Source organism: Pinus tabuliformis, chromosome 8 (assembly GCF_031772625.1).
Source record: "Pinus tabuliformis cultivar Carrire ecotype Pingquan chromosome 8, CPIR1, whole genome shotgun sequence".
Taxonomy (NCBI): domain Eukaryota; kingdom Viridiplantae; phylum Streptophyta; class Pinopsida; order Pinales; family Pinaceae; genus Pinus; species Pinus tabuliformis.
The window spans coordinates 56335994-56360728 of NC_142294.1; the positions used below are offsets into that span (position 1 = coordinate 56335994).

Below are 24735 nucleotides of genomic sequence, written 5' to 3' on the forward strand. Positions count from 1 at the left end.
ATGACATTAAATGTTAGCTCAGCTGAGCTCTGGAACATGCTTAAAGCATCAACATATAAGGCAGCAGATCGTTGTCTACACCACATGGAAGTTTCATAACATGATCCATTCTACTTGTCAAGCCATCCGCGATCTGCATGTACTATTTGTCAGCCAGAAATTAAGGCTTCCTTGTAGGCAAGCCATGTCTGTTCTGGTTTGGGGCGAGCGCCACTATGTATATTGGATTGGCCCGATAACAAATTGATTTCTCGGCATACAGTATTCCGAGAGGGAGCATTCTAATTCTGGAAAGCAGCTCAGGACCAGAGCTAGCATTGACCAGATCATCCCACCAAGAGAGTATAGCATCCCATGAGTAGAACTTCCCATAAGTAGGCGAGTTAGGCAGGGCAGATAACGGGTAGGTCAGGTAGGTTGGAGAAAACGTTATGGGCATATCAAGTAACAGGCTCATCATGAATTATACAAAAGGGTGAGTTCAGACCTTGATGCGTCAATAACCACAACGATGAATTTGGATGTTGTTGAACAGAGTGTCTTGTAGCTTAATAAAGGGGACTACTCCAAACCATGAATATGCTACAAAACAAAACTTTCAGTAGTATGACAGAGAGCCACATTTAAGCCATGAATTTCGCTCTGGTTTATGCATGAAGCAGTGACCTACTAATAAAGTAGTTATCAACCCTTTATATTCTTCCCGTCAAACCTAAATCAATGAGTCATTTTCAAACTTAAAGCCGCCTTGATGGAAAGAAATATGAAATATCTTGAATCTGTGTAGGTAAGATTGTATGAAATCTACAAAGATAAGACATGGACTTGTCCTGCCTCATGCCTGAACATGAACCTCTATAAGAAGTTAGGAAGGTGCAGTGCAATTCCTCAACGCCCCCAGTATGGAAATTTGAGTAGGTAAGACACGGACCTATGCTGCTAGAGTAAGGAAAAAAGCTAACAGAACCAATAGTAAAGCCAGGTGCAATAGCAGAGGTATAGACATAAACAAGCGAACCTATTGCGACAGTAGCAAAGGCGAAAGCTAGGGTTGCAGGTACTCCCTTTTACCAAAACCATTTGTTAGCCTTTAGTATCATAGAATTCATTTTGGCTGCTTAAAAAAAAAATATTTCATTTTAGCCTCACCTGTATAGCTTGCTTTTGTGTAAGCTCGGCTCCCTAACTGCTTTTACTAACACTAGATCACAAGTCTTCCGAGCACCGTTAAAGAGCCAAGCCATTTCTTCCAGGCACTAGCTATCAACTGTCAAGTACTATGCTCCTTATCAAACCTTGTATTAAGATTAGTTACACAGGTTGGCCCAGGTTGGTGCCGTAGGAGAGAGACGAAACCCTGTATTAAGATTAGTTGCACATCCCTGTATAACTCCCTAACCATTTCATGTGCTAATGCCATGGTTTCTGCAATTCAGACTTATCCCAAACCCCAGCCCAAGCTCTGTGAAGGGATAGCTTTGCTCAAGTAAGATTAGGACCAACCCAGTAGGATCTTACAACAAGTCTTACTTCTCTTTTTTCCTGCTCTGCGAAGGGAAGGAAAAAACAAACCATCCTTAACAATCTTTTTTCCTACTCTGCGAAGGGAAGGAAAAAAACAAACCGTCCGTAACAAACCAACCTATACAAAATCCCACTAGATATGAGTGTCTTGAGCTAGGAAAGCGTAACAGATTGAAGCCAAATCCAGGCTATATATAAGTAGGGGGCCGGGGCCAGGGCTAGCCAAGGTAATGCTTACGATTACCATTCCTTTTTCGTGGAGACATCTTGCTCTTTTCTTGCTTATATAAATCTCATAATGCCTGCCACGTTTCTTCGTGCATGTCTTACACTCGTGTCGTTCTATTCGGATGTCACCCCATTGCATCTCATTAAATATCTCGCTATGTTCCTTCGTCACCTTACATTGTGATTGTGACTTTGGAGATTTTCTGGTTTTATTTACAGTCTACAAGCACCAGGGTTCAAACTTTGTGGCAGAGGCCGCCTATCCATGTATTTGTGATAATGAGTTATGCCTATCTTTATTTAGGTTACTGAATCTTTCTTTTTTGTTATTGATTTTAGCATGGTATTTTACCATTCAACGTTATCCATTCCTATACTTGTCGATGGAGGAAGCAGATAGAACCAGGGAGCGGGGTTAACAGATTCAGGGCCTCTTGCTTTCCTGGGCAATGACCATCAGCTTGGTTTATAATTTGGAGGCGCTTGGTTTATAAAAAAAAAAAAGGTAAAACAATCATCTGGCGTTGGGGGAAGGTTGAGGTGGGCACATGGATTCCATTCATGACAACATATCCACCCAAACGTTCATTTGCTTATTTTTTATTTCAATTTTTATTATTATTATTATTTTTAAATTTCACATTACATCGTTGCATGCATGGCACATGTCGGTGAGAGTGACTGGATAGATTCATTCACTGGGGCTTAGGGTAGCTAGAGGTTACTTTCCGCAGTGCGGAATAATATATAGTTTAACTGAACTGAAGGAAAGGCCGCCCTACGCACACCAAGGAACAGGATGAAAGCTTCGAACTTAGTAGAAGCCAAAATTTTCGCTTCCATCTTCCATTTGTACTGTAAACAGTTATTTCAGGGTTTCATAGCAGCATTATTTTTAGTTTTTAATCACTTCTAGCCTCAACTATTGAATATTTAAATTAACAACCATTTGTAGTAGTCTTCCTACCAATTTTGTGATGCAAATTGTGTTGAGTATTTTCAATTTTGTAAAGAGTTATCCTTGGAATATATGGTGTCCCAGTGGTTTTTAACGTTGTTGGGTGCAGGTAAAATACTAAATCAATACAAAATGTGACCTTACCTGTTGAACACTACGTGTCAATTACCCATAGCAGTACACCCCCTTTTTTCGAAAAAGGGATAGCACCTAATCAACGTGTCTGTGCCATTCGACTATCATCATCAGCCTGATCATGTTATTTTGTAAACCCAGTCTGCATGTGTAAATTGTAAATAACCTTGGCAAATCTATGTCATGTAATTACCTAGGTAAACCTAATCTTCTAGTGATGATCTAAGTTCCGAAAGGTTTTTTGTCTCACCGATCCACGATCAGCAGAGTTTTCCTTTAGCCTATCCCCAAATCTGGAATGGATTTTGTCATTAGAATCTTATGGGAGTCCTAGTGTGTTAGATCGAGTCTATGTAAAAGTGATTTGGAATAATCCTAACTATTTGATTAGGTTATTACAAATTGCTTGATCTACTAGATTATATTTGTGCAGAACTGGGTAATCTATGAGGGTCTATGTCAAATGGGTTTTCCCCCTTGAGGAGTAAAAATCACGATGTAAAGTGTCTTGAGGGTTGGAAAATGTTTTATCCCCTCATAAGTCCTAAGTCCTAGGTCCTAGGTAATTTTTTCCAAAGGCTAAGTTCGAGGGTCCAATAAAAATAATAAAATAATAATAAGTCAAAGTTTTGAGGAAATAAATGCAAAATTTTAGTTTTTTAATATATTAAAATGCATTTAAAATTTTGACGGATGAGATTAAAAGAGATTTTGATCCTCATCGACGGTCGAGATCACTTTGACATGGATCACTTGAACTAGCTGTTGGGAAATTTTTCTTTAAATAGGGTGTCAAGGGTCATTTGAGATTATTCGATCTTAGAGTCGTGTGCTAAAGAAAGCTCTCTTGTAGTCATTTTTTTGTGCAATAAAGAAATACTTTGGGGTTGAAAAAAAAACAAAAATCTCATAAAAAATAATAATAATAATATTTAAAAATATAAAAAAAAATATAAAATATAAAAAGCCATAAACAATTTAAAAATAAAAACAAAGGTGCTATTTTTGGTTTCATTCAATTTTGATTTGTTTTAACTTGGGACTCCATAAAAATAAATAAAATTTTAGATTTGATTTAGATTAGATTTAGATTTTTTTTAACTTAGGTTTTAGTTTCAAATTAGATATATTCAATTTTCATTTTTCTTTAAAAATCAAATATAAAAAATAAAAAATATATAAAACCTAAAAGAGCATAAGAGTTAATCTCATGGTTTTGATGAATTAATTTAAAAACACACACACACACACTTTTGAAAAAAAAGACTAATAAAAAAATTGAAAATTCCTTTTGAATATCTTTTTTCTGTTGTGGGATTAATGTTTGTCATTTTTATATAGTTAAATGCACTTAAATTTTATCTAAAGATTAGCTGTATGAAAGTGGTAACTGGTCAACATTTGAATTTCATGGTTGAATAATGAATTTTGATCCTTTGAAGTTTAATTTCTAATGCTTTGTGCATCTTTTGAATATCTTGCATCTGGTGAAATTTATCGTTGCTTTGATTATATAATGCTCATTACATGTTGGATATTTTGTAAATATTTTCAAGCAATCGTTAAATTACTTCATAAGCAGCAGTAGCTATTAATCACTTGGTTTTCATTAACTCCATACGGCACTAGTCTTAAGCATTTAAAGATCTAATCAAATTCTAAAATCGATCAAGTGCTTGTTTCCCCCTGCTGTGTCTCCCAAGCTAGCTGGTTCCCAGTTGGTCTTCCTTTATCCCATAGGGTCTACCCCCCTTAGCCTGCTATAGGGAGACAGCTTAAACAGAGAGGTCAGGGATCAGGGTGATAGCCCCCAATCTAAGCATTGTCATGCTACCGAGACAATCTATGCGACAACAGCCATTTGTAGTAGTCTTCCTGCCAATTTTGTGATGCAGATTGTGTTGAGTATTTTCAATTTTGTAAAGAGCTATCCTTGGATTCTGTGGTGTCGCAATGGTTTTTAGCATTTCTGGGTGCAGGTAAAATACTAAATCAATAAAAAATGTGACTTTACCAACTATGTATAATATAGTGGAGCGAGGTGGAAGGTGGGTTCAACTGTTTTACCTTCTAGACATATTCTGCAGCCCTTAATCTTGTGTTTATTGTGCCTAGGTTGTAGTGATGAGCTCATTTGACCTAAAACTGGAATGTGCAGGCCCATTATCATGACCCACATTGGACGCCCTTATGACAAGAAGACAAAAACTATCACTACACTCCAGGATGAATCTGTGGATGTTGTTATTGCCTATTTGCAACGGAAGCTCCACATCAAATTTGCAGTTCCCTGCTTCAATACAACAGAGAAAAATGGAATTCTGGATATTGACACCTCCATCAATTAGCTGATCCATGACCTTAAGAGTCGGAATATTGGTGGAATCTACATGCCAAATACTCAGTGATTCGCAGTGAGTTATTTAGCATGGTTACTGTTTTTTTGGTTCTCCCAGCTCAATTTCCTTTCCCCTATATGAAGTAAATTATTAAATTCATGGTTGTGATAATCTGGCCTAGTCATTTATTGAAAAAGATTTTTGTCACTAGCACAGTCCTAACTAAACCGATATCTGATATGTAACTTGATGTTACAAAAATCAAGGTTGCATGTATCAGAGCCTGACATAGTTGGGCTTGTGCTAGTGTCCATTTTTGTTTTAGCCAATGTATGTTTAGATTCCATGTACTGTTATGCATGCCAGGTAGCAGAATGTACCTGGCTTATCTAGCTGTGATGAACTGTAAGGTGATTTGAACTTGATTTTTTCTGGTCATTGGAAGACAAATTCTTTAAAAGTCTGGGACTTGTGATCTAGGACCCAAAGCCATTATGAACAGACACCTGAGATAGGGGTAAAGCTCTATAGAATTGTCTTTCAGATTCATGCTATAGCTAATGTGTATTTGTGTGTGCATATACTTGAGCTTCCAAATGTCCAGGAGAATTAGACCTAGTCTTAGTTGGATTTCTTCTAGTGTCCATTCTCAATATGCCCAGTCCACTATGTTTATTCAATGTGTTGTTTACTCATATGACTAGCGTTCTAGGTTTTACTAATAGCTGGTCTCCTAAAAACAAATTCTTCAAAAATCTAGGGCATATGATGTACCTTGGAGGAACAGGAACCTGGGGGCCTTGAAACTTATATTGAGTGGACCTATATGTTTCATCTAGCCCTATTAAGCAAACCAATGTGTCTGGTATCAAATATCAACTAAATATGATTGAATATAGTCATTTCCTTTATAACTTCTGAAGCCAAATATCTCTTGCTAATAATAATTTTAGCTCTTCCATGAAACATGAGAGGAAGACAAAGGATCAGAAGTGAAAACTTGATTGTCATTTTTTAATATACTTCCATCATGCACATTCGTCCCAGAGTCTTACAGTGACACAAGGTGCAAAGGTGTACTGAATGCCTGTAGATTGAACTTCCAGAACTGTGGTTGCTCCAATTCTTTTAAGCAGATTGGGATACCTGTATCAATAAAATATCGAAACAGATTGTTACCTAGAATTTTTAAAAGATTTTGATTTTGAATGTGGCACTCAAAAGTTAGATTTGCCATGATATACTAAGCATCAACATTTTCACCCTGACTCCGTTATTATCCCAATTCACTTACTTAATATTTTTCCCATAATCATCCAAATGACCCTAGTTACTTTTCAAATCATTTCCTCCTAACATTTTTCCCTTTGCAATCGGAGTGCCCTTGGCACTTTCCAAATCATAATACTACTTATGATGAAAAAACAATGCCTATAGATATAGGCTCAAGCTCTCTAGTATTTTCCAAAGTAAGGGTTTTCATGAAATATAACCAATCACTCAACCTACTCATTTGTTTAAATTATTAGCCATGATATTTTCTAGTTGCAAGGAAATGCTGTGAACAAAAAATGGAGTTGATACTCTACTTGCTTGGTATCTCCAAGCCCAATATTGTGAGGGAATATGGTAGCCCCATACACATTATTGTGGCCATGAACAACATCAATCCCATATATCATAGGAATTTGAAGCCTACTGGCCATGGCACCCTTCTGGAGATCATCTACTATGTTCATCCATGTGGTCGGAGATGCTTGAGGTGCAGGTGCACTGCCTCCTCTGCTCAGCACACTGCCTGCATTACAACAATACCATCGAACCATCAACAATAGACCATCTTAACTGTTTATCCTAAATTTTAGATTTGTATCCCTACATTTGCATATAGTATGGAGAGAAAGAAAAGAAAGAGTTTTGAGATAAAAGAAACAATGTGTGTTTGTTATCAATATAGTAATTTGTCATAACATCTAGAGTGGCAATTGATATTTCAATATGGTCCATCTGTCCAATCTTCTCTTCCAGAGTCATCTGTGCCAACAAGTCGTCCACACAAGCAGAGATGGGTTGAGATGGGTCCTTGTACAAAATATACTAGGCGGGTTTTGCACATTTGCAAAAACCCACAAGAAACAGAACCAAACACCATCTTGAATCCATTATGCTCTCGAATCAAGGAGAGCTATACAGTCCACTACACTTTGCGCAGTTGAACTGAGGCAAAGTCTTATGTACCTTTAATAGTTAATCAGTTTGTTTTTGCTAAATGTTAACAAAGCATGGTGAACCTTTAGATCTCATTGTCGAGCATCCAAAAACTGCTGAAAATGATATAATTGTGCCACGGTTGATGAAAGTTCACTATTATGGAACAGGACATGCGATATTAATCCCTCATTTCCTTTTCTATACATAATTATGCTAATTACATTTTGACAATGCATCAAGAACTAGTCACTATCTCCCATTTTCTATTTTTTTTTTAGAGAAGTGTACATATTACTATTGATATTGTAAAGATATCACGATATTCTTACAGTTCTCGAGCTATTGTTCATCTTTTGATATTTACATGTCTAAGCTATGTTGATTAGGATACCTTGCATTCATCGTGAGGGTCTATGGCTCACACCCTCCTTTTATGCTTAAGGATATATCTTCTTGTAGATTGGTATTTACATACCTCTCCTTACCCTACTTCTTGAGCACCACAGCTCTTCACCATCATCTCTTTGCTGCAATTAGATTACATATGATTATTAGGATCCTTCATAATCTGCATGTCTATTTCATCTTTCTTATACCTGTTATGGTCACTCTTAGGTATTCCATAACCAACTACATAAGCCAAGAGTTCCTATGGATCTCTCCTGTGGTTCGAACATGTTCAACTAGAAACCATTAAGGCATTACATGCATCTTGGCATGTTACACTAGCTGCCATTTTTCCAATCCTTCAGTGATCTTATGGGCAACCTTTCACACATCCAATCCACACAATTGATTATTTTATTATATTAGTCATCATCACTGTTACTTGGACATGTATATCAAAGAAATTCAATAAATGAGAGCCCTTTTAGTTCATTGTTGCAATCCTCAATGCAATGCATCTATTATGGCATGATATACCAGTCACTGCTTGATCCAAATTACTCACTGTAATCGACCCAAAGGTCTAGGCTTGTAGTATTTAGCCTTCTTGATTCCAGGCACTAAGCCTTCCTATTCTCATAACAATTAAGATATAATGAGCTGGAATATCCTAGCTCATAAATACTGGTGCACTGCCTCCTCTGCTCAGCACACTCCCTGCATTACAACAGTACCATCGAACCATCAACAACCGACCATCTTAACCGTTTCAATTGTTATCCTAAATTTTAGATATGTATCCCTAGATCTGCATATAGTATGGAAAGAAAGAATCACTTTTAGGTATTCCATAACCAACTCCATAAGCCAAGAGTTCAAATGGATCTCTCCTGTGGTTCCAACATGTTCAACTGGAAACCATTAAGTCATCACATACATCCTGGCATGTTACACCAACTGCCATTTTACCAATCCTTCATTGATCTTATGGGCAACATTTCACACATATCCAATCCACACAATTGGTTCTTTTATTACATTAGTCATCATCATTGTTACTTGGACATGTATATCAAAGCAATTCAATAAATGAGAGCCCTTCTAGTTCATTGTTGAAATCCTCAATGTAGTGCATCTATTATGGCATGATATACCAGTCACTGCTTGGTCCAAATTACTCACTGTAATTGACCCAAAGGTCCAAGCTTGTAGTATTTAGCCTTCTTGATTCCAAGCACTAAGCCTTCCTGTTCTCATAACGATCAAGATATAATGAGTTGCAATATCCTAGCTCATAAAGTCTATCCTCATTTATCAGGTGACTCTTCACCACTCTTAATTATATTTAGTCAATGTATGTTTAGATTCCATGTACTATTATGCATGCCTTATCTAGGTGTAATGAACTGTAAGGTGATCTGAACTTGATTATGTCTAGTCATAGGAAGACATTCTTTAAAATTTTGGGACTTGTGATCTAGGACCCAAAGCCTTTATGAATAGACACCTGAGACCTTAATTACTTACATTGAGTTGACATCTAGGTTTTGTCTACCCTTGTATTTAAAAATATAATGGGGTTGGTAGCAATGACCAACTACCTAGGCTTAATGATTGAATACAGGCATCTCTTTATAATTTACAAGTTGAATACATCTTCCTGAAAGTGAATTAAGAATGGGCAATTCTTTGCCCTTACATGAAACATGGTAATGAAGACAGGAGTAAATATCTATAGAATTGTCTTTCAGATCCATGCCTCTGATCAAGAAGAAGCCTAATCAAGTGATAATCCTACAAATTCTACAGATGTAGAAACTCTTCTTCCTCAGTTTGATGAAACAGCTTTTGCTGATCTGAGAGTGTTCCTAGTTTCTTGAATAACATAGAGGAGAACTAGGTTCCATATCCTCACCCTCTACTTTTCCACTAGAAAACAACAAAGTGAAAAGGTTCTCACCTACATTAGCAACCTTTGTTTATGCCTATGCAGGATCTACTAGTGTGAAAGCGCTTAGGAAACTCAATCCACTAGTGCAGGATCTACTAGTGTGAAAGCGCTTAGGCAACTCAATCCACTGGTTCTAGATCCGGAAATGGTTCTTAATTAACAGGGTCCGGGTTCACCAATTGGATATGGAACATAGAGGGTTGATGGCTCTCGAACTGCTTCTGAGATAAACTTTTTGAGTCTAGATTTGTTTTCTTGCAACTGGATAGTATCAACATCTAGTATATGCTACTAGTTCAACATGTGCAGTTTGAACCAACAATATCTTAGGGTAGGGACTAGCTGCCACGCAGCCCCCCTTGTTTATTTATTTTTCCAACCAAAGCTTCGTATACATTAAAAGAAAGAAAAAACCATGATGGATGACAATGTCAAACCTATATACAAGTTCATTGTATGTTTTAACATGGCAATTGCTTCATCCCTACTAAATCACAACACGACTTAGAAATGTTTACTAAATAATTGTGCAATTTTTTTTACGTAGAGGAATTAGGTATATATGAATTCTCTTTATTTTGTATTAACTAATATTTATTTTTGATAAGTTCCAGAAAATATTATTTTACGGTCATATGACTCTATACTGGTAGTTTTCAAAGACTAGAAAAGTAAACATAAACTTTAAAAAAAATAACTAGATAAAAAATTAAAAAAACCCATGTATATGACAAATGACATATTTTTTTTTTATATGGCTTTCCTCACTACTGGTTTGACAACTGAGTTATGATAGGTTTTCCCACCTGTAAAAAAAATGGCATATTTTTGGTGTATGGACTATGAAGAGTTGGTATGAGTGATATATGGTTTTAAGGTTTAGGTTTTTACCAATAAGGATCTTGATTCGGTAGATTAAAAACATATTTATATAAAGGTAAATGTGAGGACAAAAAGATAAGATTTTTTTTTTTTTAAGATTTAAAAATATGGTGAAACAAATTTTAGGAAAAGGTTTTTTTTGGGGGGAGGGGGTGTTTTTGAGAGTTATCTAATACAATATTTTTATGTTTTTAAATCACATTCATGGGATTTTGATAGGGTTTTGGGGAGATTATTTCAAATAACATGTTTAGAATGCACCTTAATTTTTTTTATTTTTTTATTTTTTACGGATCTTTTTTCTGAAAAATATTTTTTTTTTTTGAAAGTTTAGACTTTGTTAGGTTGGATGCTTTCTACAAAGTGTAAAGGGACAGGTGTTAGGTATTGCAAGTGGAATTAATGCTTTAAGTTCTCAAAAGAGTTATAGTGGGATATAAAGACAAATAATGTTTTTAAGAAATGATTTGATGAGGTTTTTCAGGCTTTTATAGATCAAGGATTTCAAGCTCCTCTTAAGGTGCTAAGAAATATTAGGGTGGAAGGTCAGCTCCATTCAAGAAACATGGAACCTCAATTATTTTTAGGGGTGGCTTCACTTTTAAGCGGCTTGAATGTGATTTTCCTTAGCATGGTGAAAACTAAGGAAAATAGAGACTGGGCGATCAAGGTGGGCAAAGTGCAGCCAAGTGGTTTGCAAGGTAACATAGAAGATGGAAAACAAAGCTGGAAGAATTGTGAGGTGAGTTGAGGTGATGATGTTTTTGTTGAAATTATTCTAAATTTAGGTATTATTGACCAACAAGGGATCCACCATGATGGTAATATTAACCCAATATTTAGTGGTCAAGGAGTTAAGAAGAGGGAAAGTATGTCAAATAAAGGTGATCTCCAATGAAGCTAGTTCTTGGAGAAAATATTAAGATGCATGACATGGTTGAATTATCAACATAACTACTAGTTCATTGATATTTTGGTCAAAGGATTAAAGAATATTGGATAAAGGAATAGGTGAAGGTGTTAAAGTCTCCATTACCAGTGTACTTCTTGAAGTTCTACATCACTCCTTGAGGATGGATAGGGATTTTGTTTCAGTTTGCAGAGGGATTAAAGAAGGTTTTGTCTATGACCTAGAAATGGGATTCAAATTCATTATTATTGAAGTAGTGGACACCTCTCTTCAATGCGTAATCTAAAATAATCAAATTTGTTCCAATTTGGGTAAAGCTTCTAGGCTTGCCACTAAAATTTTGGACATTTGTTTTGCTTGCAAAAATCAGAGGTTCATTATCGGAGTTCATAAAGGAAGAAATGAATTTCTATATTCAAGTTTTTTGTTTGTGGAAAAAACTCCAGTTGGTAATTACCTTAGGGAAATACTAGTAGAAAAATGGCTCTATAAAAGGGGTTACATCACTCAACCTCTAAATTATGTAGGAATTTCCTTTTGATGTGAGATCCCAAGGATATGTCCACCTACTGTTTAACCCTTTTTCCTCTTCATTTCAATAGGAGAACTCACATCTCAATTTCTCTCAATTTGTGTTGATGGCCAAAAAATAATCGCATAAAAATTAGGGAGACCACTCAGTAAGGGCCCAAAATCATACTCTTTTATGTTTGGGGTGGTGGTTCCAACTAGTTATGTATTGGACCCAGTTACCCTTAGAAGGATTGCTCCAAAAAATGGAGAATTAGGAAATATGGATGGAAAAGGTAAGGAGTGGTAAAATATTAGTGATGTCTGATTAAATAACAAACATAAATATAAATCAAAATATAATATAAACTAACTACTATATTAATTACCTGGGTGTTGATATATTGCAGTGAAAAAGAAAGAAAACATACAATATGAAAATATAGATCTTCAAATTATAATGTTAATCATAACAGTTTAAAGTTAAGTAATTCAATTAAATAGTGAATTGAATTAATTTTTAAGCACATTCACATGCAATTTATTATTACTAACACCCGTGATTAACAAAATAAATACATCAATAGTGATAACATTCGAATTAGTTGATCATAAGCATAAGTAATACAATATAAAATAATATTCCAAAATATAAGTTAAAAGAAAAAAGTTGATAAAAGTATCGCTATTGCTTTTCTCTTCATATATTTATAATCCAAAAGTGGTTCAACTTATATTAAAGAAAAAGTAATGTACAAAAGTGTAACAAATAGATTCTTCTCAAAAATTTAGAACCCCTTCACATCGGTTCAAGAGAGTCTTAAACAGTTTTTCAAAATATGAGAGGAATAACCACAAGTCTCATATTTCCCAACTAAGGAAAAGCAAACTTAAATAAAATAGTAAACAAATGCAATACTAAGACTAAAAACAGATCATTCTTGACTCAGTTAAACCGACGGCAAATACTAATATAAGGATTGCCACTAAGCATAAACCCTGAGAAAATTATCCAACTCAAGTGGCAACTATGGATGAATGCTCACTTGAAACCTCACAATCTGAGCTTTGAGCACATGTAACATTTGAATAATATGTTCATTCGAGACCTTGGTGCTTCGATACTCATTGAAGGGTTTGATTAGGAATTCCCAAATCACTTCAATGTTGAGAGATGTTAATTGATCAATTATTTTGCTAAACTCATTTCTATTTTCCTGTACTTCAAGCCTTAATTTTTCAGCTTCAGGGAGAGAATCATTTGTATATATAATCATCATTTTATTTTATTTTAATGATGGCATAGTTTATTGAATAAAGTGAGTCTATTATTCTTTCTATATCTTGTACCATTGGTTTAAGAGTGTGCATCTAATCTTTCCATGAGTTCATTACAACATATTTTTTAATCTTGGTAACATTGGGTAGGTTGGAACAATTCCTTTCTAGATCCTTTTGACATTATAACAACTCTTTAAGTTTTTTCCTCAAATTTTCAAATAAATTTTCCATTTCATAAAAATCATTGATTAAAACATCAACTTGTTTCTCCATAACCTACAATTTTTCCAAATTCGCATAGAACTATAACTGGACATGTTGAAGTGATTGGTTATTATTGAGGGAATCTTGTTTGAATTTCACCAATTTAATGGTAGTTACTTCTATGATTTTAATTTTCTACAACAATCCATTAAGCTAAGCCTCTTTCTGCTTGATCTTTGCTTCTAACCGAGTTGTTAATTCAGCAACTTGATCACTTAATTGTGCCCTTAATTTTGAACAATTTGGTTCCATATGACTCTATGCTTATCCTTCTGCTTGATGAATTACTTGTCTTTAATTCCTTATGGATTCTTGCATTGACATAAACTCTGGCATATTGTGCTAACTCTTCAAAATCATCATCTGGGGTGGAACAATAGGTTTCCCAAATGGTTTCAAAAGTTGTTGTTGAGGCTCTAGTTGTAGTCAAACTTTATGTTTTTGAAATCTTTCTCTTATTCGTGTTCTTCCTTAAAAAAACTTGTTGCTTAGGGTTATAAAACACTTCAATTGGAGGCATTTGTTGAAGTTAACATTCAAATTCATTGTCTGATTGAGATGATTGTTTTGGATCAGGAAGCATAATATAAGAGTTGAGATAATAATATCAGGATTAGATAGAGTATTGTCTGTCAAAAATAGGAAATTCATTTCCATTTGTTGTATGTTTGTAACTTGTCTGGAAAAAGAACTAGAAATTGGCTTAGGTGTGGATTGAGTTTCAACCTAAGTAACAGGTGTTGAGATTAACGAACTATACAATTGCCATTCATCGTCCAATCTAGATTCAATAATGATTTCAGGAAAATTCTCCTTATCGGGAATAATCTTCTCTGAAACATTTTCCTTTGAAACATTCTCCTTTAAAGGAAAAAAAAAATCATGAGTCTTTTCTTTTATAGGATCGACAACAATATCTCTAAGCTTCTTAATCAGGGATTTCTCCTTAGGAGTAATTGATTGACTATTGACCTTCTAAGAAGCAACATCTTTAGGTTGAGATTTCTTCATAAGAACTTCTTGATGAGGAGTATTTTGCTTGATATCCTATGGTGTGGTGGACTTCATAGTTGTACTCAGAATATATGAACTAGAAGCTTGTACTGCAACCTTTTCATTGTCGGGTGGCTGTAAAATAGGAGGCAATGCGGATCTCCTGTTGTCCCCTGAATATCATTTAGAGTGAGATACCCAACCATTGTGTCCTTTGGAGTGATAATGTAGCACCTTGAAATATTAACAAAGTCATTGGTCCATGTAATTAAGTTTGTATAAGGCATAAGTCATGCATGAGTCTTGTTTTAGCAGCTACTTTATGTAACCTAGACCTTGCTGCATCGACTAATCTGTACTCTAGTTCATTGTTTCTCTCAAACGCATCATAAGGGATTGTTGCACCAGTTTATTCCTCTAAACAATATTCCAAACCTACTTCAATCAATTTATAAATTGCATCCCGGGTTTATGCTCTAGCATCTTGAGTAATTCCTGTATCTGAATACAGACTTGTTTCACGAATTTTATCATCGAATTCTTCCATAAATTGACCTATAGGTCTTGGAGGAGGTGGAATTTTCCCTGGTCTTCCCATGATCGATGGTTCCACAGGATGTGTAGTATAAGCCCTTTTTATAGGATTGATGTTGCTTGCAAAGCTGGCTTTCTGCATACAAAAGTGAGAATTATTATAATTTTTGTTGGGAACAGGTCCCCTAGGGTCAATTTTGCGGTTAAAAGCTCAAGTTTTGTATAAATAATGTAAAGTATCCGCATTTTGTGGTCCCGGAGAGTGAAGGTGTAAATAGTAAAAAAGGGTTTCTGCCCTTAGTTTAGGTAGCTTGTGTCAACTTGATGAGATCCGCCCTTGGTCCGTGGGCCATGGGAATGTATAAAAAAGGAGTCTAAGAAGAGTCTAAGGTAGTTTTTAGTTTTGTTCTTAATAATTTTTTGGGTGATAAATCAATGTAATGGGTCTGTGAGAACTAAGAGCAAATATTCTTAGCATAGGAAGAGGCTCTGCAGCTGAGTGCACAGAGGCATAGGGTAGAAGTACGCAGCTGAGTGCGCAGTCCCCTATATTTTTGTGTATAGGGAAGTTAGAGTCTGTACTAAAGACTTGAACCATCAATAAAGAGAATTATTCTGGAGATATTTGTGTATGAGCTATTTTACTTATGTTACGAATGTTCGCGGTTATCTTATGTTGAACATTGGGTTTATGATTTAATGTTATATTGATGCTTGAATCTATGATTTTTACTTTGTCATTTGAACGCAAGTAAGAATATACATTTACGCAAAGATAATCATAATACATGTTGAAGTTAACCAATATTTAAGCTATTTGGGCTAGACACAGAGGTAAGAATAATTACAGAGGCATGTAAGCGTCTGAATCGACTATTTAGGGTCCACAAAGGACGATCGAGGACCTTCATGAAGTTTTAAAACTTGGATAAGAGAAGTACATTGATAATCCCTAAAGGGCTTATAGGTCTACACGAAGTAAGGGTTAGGGTATAAAACCGGCATCACAACTATCTCAGGGTGTAGAAACTTGGTTCCTGCATCCCCCCATACTGCTTCGGGTGAGAATTTAGTCCATGCTCCGTGGATTGATGCCGAAAGGGCCAGTAGTGTAGGGATTTTCTTGGCTAAATAAATTTGAACCTGGGTCAAGGCCCATCAAGCCAACAATTGGTTTCGTTTCCGGGACGAGGATCTGCATAACGAGATGTGTGATGTCACATCATTGGAATCCAACAAAGAAGGAGATTGAAGACTGGTTGGATACAAATATCCACGAATTCATGGCACAAGAGAATAGGTATCCATGATTGACAAAAGAACAGTGGTTGGATAGATATCTATACAAAGAAATACATGATACCTTCTTCGGTTCCTTCTTAGTCGAGTTGTACGAGTGGATCACGAAATTGGCGGACGACCAAGGAAGGTGGAGGCTTGACGGTCCAATTGTCTGGACCCCAGAGTTAGTGCGTATATTAGAAGAATCTTAACATAAGATCGTGCATGCTGTCAATCATTGGCTCAATCGTATCATAGGAGGGTTTGTGATAGAGTTCACGGTCAATACCTTGATCAGTTACAGCGAAGTAGAGCACCACTTCTTCAAAGGGGCGCGAGGTAGGTATTTAAATTCGTTAAATACTTGGATGAAGATTCTCTTGTGTGAAAAGCAGTTTATGCAGCTACCTTGATGTTTGGGGCTATGTGAAGTGGAAGTACATTCAGGAACAAGGGGAGAACAGGCCCCGAATATAGCCGGCTAATTGAACCCCATCTAAGTGACGATGAGGAAGCAATACAGGAATCTCCACAGAGCGCTAGCTAGTTGATAAAGAAAGAGTTCCCATGAATACCCCATCCACCCACACTGCCTCCATCTTCACCTCCGCTGCATATGCCTTCGTCTACACCACCGCCACCTCCACCACTATTCAATATGGTGAACTCTATAAAGCTACCTGTATTCAAGGCCGTGGGAAATGAAGATCTGGACCATTTTGGTTCATTGTGAAGGCTTTATGGGAAGCTCAGGGTATCACGGATGATCAAATGAAGAAAGCAACGTTGGTCAGTGCTTTGCAAGATCGTGCACTAACGTGGTACATTAAGTACTGTGTTGATAATCCGATTTCCATGTTGGCAGATATCTAGACTACGCTGAATAAGGAATTCAGTAGACCTAAGTTTGAAGTGCAATCAATTGTGGGATTCAAAGAGATCATGATGAAGCCTAGTGAGACACCCTGGGATCTGGATTAGAGATTGAAATGTACGATCTGTGAGGCTAACATGAATCTGACTGATGGGTAGCACCGCGAATGGTTTGTGGCTTTGCTCCTACCTCATCTAAGGGTTGCGTTATCACAACAAAATATTGGGACCCAAGCGGAAGCTCTGGAAATTGTGATAAGATTGCATGAGACACTGATGCAAGATGCTAATCTGGGGGTTCTGAAGATTCATGTGTAGTTGTAGAACTTTTTCCTAGAAATGCAAAGTCTGAAGAAAGATAGAACAACTCAGCCCGAGGTGCATGACGAAGTTTGGTGCTTGAAGTGAAAAATCCAAGGGCATGACAAAGATCACTGTCCAGTTTTCGAAAATTATGTTGTAGAAGGGGGACAAATTCCTCTGAGGCCTAAAGCTCTAGCAGGGTAAAGTACAAGGCCCGTGCTATGGTTTGTTATCTGTCAAGTAGCTGGAAAACATGCGATAAACAATTTTCATTTGCTGCATAAATTCGTACAGACACCACAACAACTCTTCTGCAACTTCTGTTAATCATTGGGTCATGATGAGCGTAATTATTGTAGTTATGAATTAGTGATGGATAGAACACTTGCATACAGGGTGCAGGCAGAAACCCGGCCTCCGGAGCAAGGTGTTGGAGGAGCACGAGGAAAATATCAGGGGCACGGACAAGGCCGAGGTGGGGGAGGACTTGGAAAAGGTCAAGGGAAGGTCATTTGTTACAACTGTGGGGGACCATGACACTATGCGTGAGACTACCTGAATTTGACATGTTTTTAATGCCGCTATTGTACTCAGTTTGACCATGCGACAGAGGATTGCCCTATATTTTTAGCTAAGATATGCGAGAAGTGGGCGCAGCCTCAGCATTTCACTTAGAATCTACAGATGAGGAGGGCTGAGCCTCACGAGGAAGATCCTAAGGTAAATATTGTGCTATGGAGTGGAGTGACGACTGGTGAATATAAGGGGAAGTAGCCTGAAGAAGGTGAGTGGGTCCACAAAGTGCCAGAAAAGGAGACCGGGTTTGATCTAGAATGTGTGAAAGAAACATTTATGGAAGCGAAGAAAAGCTTCGCTAAGGCCTCTACCTCAGGGAGTTAGGAGAAGCTGGCTGAAGAAATGGACCCGTCCATGATTACCACGTTCATGGAGACCTGCATGAAACTGTTGTGCGTTAGAAAGGTTGTGAAGGGACTACAGGTTCTGATAAATAAGTGCACTATGAAGGAAAACGCTACTAACGAACCGTGTGTAGTCAAAAAGATTCGCAGGCATAAGACAAGAACGGAGCGTGAGATGAGGCTTACTGCACAGATAGGAGAATATAAGATGGATCAAGTTATTTTAGATTTGGGGTCAGATGTGAATGTTGTGCCGAAACAGACATGGGAGAGAATGGGGAGACCTGCGCTACAGTGGTCTTCAATTCAGTTAAGGATGGAAAATCAGCAGAAAACCATGCCAATGGGGAGGCTGCAGGGGGTAGTGATTGATATTGAAGGAATGAGCGCACTAACTGATTTTCAAGTGATAAAGATTGTGGATGACAACAATCCCTACCCCATGCTCCTTGAGATCGACTGGGCCACTGACATGAATGGGGTAAGCAATTTGAAGAAGTGGAAGATGATATTTGAGAAGAAATCGCTCTGCGTAGTAGAGACCCTAGACCTGCAGAAGGACCACGCTATACTGAACTAGTCCGACGATTATGAAAGTGATGACAATTTGGACCAGATTTACAAGATAACTGCGTGAGAGTAGGATTGGGTGAATCTGATAGCAGATGGATGTATTGCATGGGATTGTGAAAGTTCCTACACATCAAATTCAGATGAAGAACTGGAGCACTGGAAGAATCAACTACATGAAGTATCTACACTATGCTTTAATATGATGACCAAGTCGTTGCGTTGTGTATCATCAGAGGTAAGAAATTTGCCTTACTATGATGGTTTAACTGATGTTGATCACTTTTTGGATCCATTTGAGAGAGAAGTGCTAGAGAAACATCGCTTCCAGGCCCTAGATTGGGTGCTACGCCTGCAAGATGGTGGGGCACACACAAGGACAATTTTGATGATTGGCGCGTATACAGAAAAATGCTGAGAGTGCAGTTTTCTCACCCACAAGTGCGTCTAATACAAAAGTATGATGGGAGGAATGACCCGCGCGACCATTTGGCCAAATAGACCGAAGTGTATGGAGCGAAGCCTCAGCCGAAGTGGGTACATCTATTTTTTCATAACTTGGATGTTATACCGATGAATTGGTACTTGGAGACAGAACTCTGCCATGGCACTGAAGAATGGGATGTTTTGCGCCAAGGATTTTTTATGATGTTCAACTTTGAGGATGGGTTTGAATGTATCAACGAAGCATTGTAGGAGGTTAAGGAAGCAATCTTCAAGATACCGCAGGATCCTCTAGATTTGATTCAACCTGATTGGACTACCTAGCTGAGCCATGCACTGGAGTGCTACAATGTAACAGTGAAAGAAGAAGACGAAGACCTGAGGAAGATTAATATTCCAGAGACTGAAGGTCACCGTGAAGTTGAAGGACTGCAACTAGAGAATCCAGACATCACCGAACCACTCAAAACTAGACAAGTGAACATTGGCACGGAGGCAGAGCCGAAGTTTGCAAATATTGGGGACTACTGGGATGACGCGATAGTAGATAAGGTCGTTGAATTACTCCGTGAATATCAGGAGCTATTCCCCACAAAGTTTTCAAATATGAAAGGGATAATAAGAGACTTGGGTGTCATGAAGATCACTCTAAAACCAGACGCAAAGCCAGTTAAGCAAAGACCTTACTGCCTCAATCCGAAGTATAAAGAAAGGTTTTGTTTGGAGTTGGATAAAATGCTTGCAACAGGCATCATTGAACTAGTCAAGGAGTCTTATTGGGTAAGCCCAATGGTAGTTCAGGACAAAAAATAGAAGGATGAGATACAGATATGCGTAGATCTCAGGAAGTTGAATGACGCCTATGTGCATGATCCATTCCCAACTCCATTCACTGATGAGGTGCTGGATAATGTTGGCAGCCAAGAAGCATATTTGTTTATTGATGGGTTCTTAGGGTACCATCAGATCAAGATCACACTGAAGGATAGGAGTAAGACGACCTTCGCGACTGAATGGGGATGCTTCCAGTATACTGTGATGCCTTTTGGGCTGAAGAATGTGTCGGCGATCTTCTCGCGCATAATCATCGCAGCATTCAAAGATTTCATTCACAAATTTCTGAAGGTATACTTTGACGATTGGACAGTGTTTGGACTGGTAAAGAGCCACGTAGAAAGCTTGCACTTGATGCTAGATACATGCAGGAGGTACTAGATCGCACTCAATCTGAAGAAATTTTGTTCTAGGTCCCTTTTTGGATCTTGCCGGGTCACGTGGTATGCAGACAAGGCTTGATGGTAAACCCTATGAAGATCGCAGTTATAATCAATTTGGAGGCAACAAGAAGTGTGAAACAATTGCGCGCAATGCTAGGGCACATCGGGTACTATAGAAAGTTCATCAAAAGCTATGCCTAAATCATTGCACCAATGGAGAAACTATTAAAAAAGGATGCTACATTCTGCTGGAACGAGGAATTTTAGAAGAGCTTGGACGTGCTTAAAGAGAAAATGGTCACCGCACCGATCCTAGTCTTCCCAGATTGGAAGAAGGAATTTCATGTGCATGTGGACGCGTCATGTATTGTGTTGGGAGTAGTACTGACACAGGCTAGTGAGGGAGACTTGGATCATCCCATAGCGTTCGCAAGTAGGAAGCTATCTAAAGCTGAGAAGAATTATTCAACGACAGAGCGCGAAGGTCTGGCCATGGTATACACGCTCCAGAAGTTTAGGCACTACTTTCTAAGCAGACACTTTAAGATGTATACAAACCATTCTGCATTGAAGTACTTGGTGAACAAGCCTATGTTGGGGGGGGGGGATATGCAAATGGTTGTCGCTATCTCAAGAATATGATTCTGAAGTCATTTTTAAACTAGGACAATTGAATGCTGGACCGAATCATTTGTCGCAAATTGAAATAGGAGAGGAGCCTACTAATTTGGAGGAAGGACTACCTGACGTGTAGCTCTTTGCGGTGCACATCACAGATAGTCACTTTGAATTTATTATATACTTATTGATGACGGGAACAATTCCAGAAGGATATACTAGCCATCAAAAGAAGGAATTGGTGGTGCGCGCAACAAAATTTTCTGCCATTACAGGACACTTGTATAAAATGGGATCAGATGGAATATTGCGACGTTATGTGCCAAAATTTGAACAAAATAGCATCCTCGCTAAGACTCATGGAGGAGCCACGGGAGGATATTGTGCTGGCAAAGCAACAACGCAAAAGATTCTACGCATTGGGTTGTGGTGACCAATACTACATAAGGATTCAAAAGCGTATTTTAGGGCATGCGATGCATGCCAAAGGACTAGCAGACCATCGTGGAGGAATGAGCTGTCGTTGAATCCATAGATATCATTACAGCCCTTCGAGAAGTGGGCGATCGACTTTGTGGGACCAATTCAGCCTCTAGGAATGAAAATAGGTACGCAGTACATCATAACTACTATTGAGTATTTAACCAAATGGGTGGAGGCACAGCTTGTGAAGGACTGTACAAGCACGACAATAGCAAAATTCATCTTTGAGTACATGATGACAAGGCTTGGTTATCCAAAAAATTTAATGAGCGATCGTGGTATGCATTTTCTCAATGAAACGAGCAACGCGTTAACAGAGGAATTTCAAGTTTACCATTAGAAGAGCACGCCATATTACCCACAGGCTAATGGCATGGTAGGAGTATTTAATAAGATACTGGAGAACACGCTAACAAAGGTTTGCAATACACAAATAAATGACTGGGATGTGCACGTACCCATGGTGTTATGGGCTTACAGAATAGCTTGTAAGAAGCTGACGGGACAAACGCCTTCCAGGCTAGTTTATGGCATTGACACTGTGATGCCAATGGAATACATTGTACCTATTCTACACATAGAGGCATTCATAGGAATGGCATATCGTGGAACCATGGAAGAAAGGCTCGCGCCGCTGGAAGAACTGGAAGAAGATAGGTTTCTGGCTAGATTCCATCAGCAAGTTCAAAAGGAACGCAAAAAGGCATGGCATGATCGACACATCAAAGTACGCACCTTCAAGGTAAATGATTTAGTGTTATTATATGACATAAATTTTGATAATTTTGAAGAAAAATTCGGATGCATTGGCTGGGGCCCTATGTCATCAAGGAGATTGCCGATGGTGGAGCAGTTTAGTTGGTAAAGTTGAATGGAGAGCCATTCCCAAGGAGGGTGAATGGTATCTGATTGAAGCCATACACTAGGGATCTGGCCAGATGACTATATTGTGGAAGCATAGTCTTAGCACTCTAGGCAGCTGAAAGGAGGCGCGGGACTATAAAATACAATGCCCCTGTTGTAGAGATGTGCGGTTGGGACACTGCGCAGAAGGGAGGATCGTCACAGTGTCAGCAGAAGCGCAAGGGGAGCTGCGCTATTGAAGGAGAGACCGCACAGGGTAGTCGGAAAGTGATCGTTATGGTCATTGTTCATGACTTAATAGTGGTAAAACAATTAAATGGAGCGGGGGGGTGGGAATTAAGTCAAAATTTAAGAACAAGATATTTGAAAATATGTTGCCACTATAGCAATTATGAACCGATTTTGGGGGGAACGGTTGGATTCAAATTCAAAATTGCCTATAAATTACAGATGGATGACCAATGAAAAACACTCGGAATTTTGAGAATTTAGCTGTTGAGCTATCATGCACACATGAACCTTGATTATTTTGAGGCTTTGGTAGCGAGTTCAGTGTTTGAGAAATTGTCGAAGGAAACTCAGGAGATTTTAACTAGCATTATGTTGGCACCCATGGAGACTGCAAGTGTTGGAGAAGCAATGGCAGATGAGGGAGCTTCCCCAGAGATAGCGAGTGTAGAGGTACCTGCAGAAGTACCCAAATCGTTGAGGTCACCCAAGCCAAGGGCTAAGCCACCCAAAGGAGGTCCCAAGATGAAGAAGGATAAGCAGAAAGCAACATAGCCAGTGCGTGAGTTGCCAAGGAAACACCAAAAGAAAGAAAAGCCTACTGCACAGGAGAAGGCCAAGGTAGTAGACCTGAAACCTGACAAAGACATAGAGGATACTAGTGTGGGCTAAGAAGACGTTGACATGGGGGCAGAAGACATTAATGTTGAGGGGGTAGACGCTATCTCCAAGCTGCCACCATATTTCCCTCCGCACCGAGGCAAGGCAAAGGTACCAAAGGATATCGACGAGAAAAAAATCACACTTTTTACCTCGTTGCTGCTAGACAAAATCACATTCGAAGGACTGCGCTTGGCGTGTATCCCCCTTTTGAAGTTGGAGGACTGGAATTTAACAGATATAGAGTGCTTTCCCCACTTAGTGACTGATACATTCATGCACCGTGTCTTCTATAAAGACTCTATTGTGACCGTGTTGGAGCCAAGACAGTGGATAAAAGGGGTGGATAAGGCAGCAATGTTGAACCTGCTATGGGTGTCACATTATAACTGCACACCAATAACTTTGATAGTGATTAAGCATATGTTATGCTTGGTGCACGATGGGTGCCTATGGTTAGGAGATCTGATACCAATCACTAACATGTTGATCCATAGGATCATCTTGCTCCCACATTCAGACTTGAATCTAGCCATGGCATTTGGCAGAAAACCGAGTGAGCTCAACCTTGCCAAACGAATGAAGGAAAAGTTCAAGCTTGCCAAGAAGTCCCGCGGCTACTCCATCTATAGCAAAACTAACCCTGTGGTTAAAGTAGCCACCCAGATCTTGGTGGGGAAAATTATGAGGAAGTGTCGTGCAGATGAAGTGCTAGCACCAATGGTATCTTTAGCGGCTCAGTGCACAGAGGGCGTACAATTTAACTAGGCTTGCTACCTCTACAGCGAGTTCCTCGCGAACTGTAGAGAATCGCAAGATCAAAGCAAGACTTTCCACTATGCATGGATGTTTTTGTATATCGTACTAGTTGCATGGGACTTACCGGAGGACAATCAGTTTCCTTTGATTGCACTAGAGCTGCTAGAAGCAGTGAAGTTCGCTTTGCTCTGGGCCACTAAGGACCCCCAAAGGGTCAAGGACAGCAAGATATTTTGGATTCTCATGGAATCAAGCATCCACATCGCAATCAACCGCAAGTCATGGCTCTCACTGATTGTCTTTGAGAAATTGTCCGAGTATGTGGAGTTCAAGGCTAACTTCCACTATGTGTCCATCAAAGTGCAGAAGGACCCTGCACAGGAATGGTATGATCTTCCATACCTGGCG

At 38.4% G+C, this 24735-nt stretch overlaps 1 protein-coding gene across 1 annotated transcript in view; it reads left to right on the forward strand.

The window, feature by feature from the left end:
- Window positions 1-23193: 23193 nt before the first annotated feature.
- LOC149234121 (cinnamoyl-CoA reductase 1-like) overlaps window positions 23194-24735 on the forward strand; it is a 59539-nt gene continuing 57997 nt past the window's right edge. Inside the window, exon 1 of the mRNA XM_089368162.1 lies at window positions 23194-23361. Coding sequence (XP_089224288.1) covers window positions 23194-23361 — 168 coding nt within the window. The remainder of the gene's footprint in view (window positions 23362-24735) is intronic.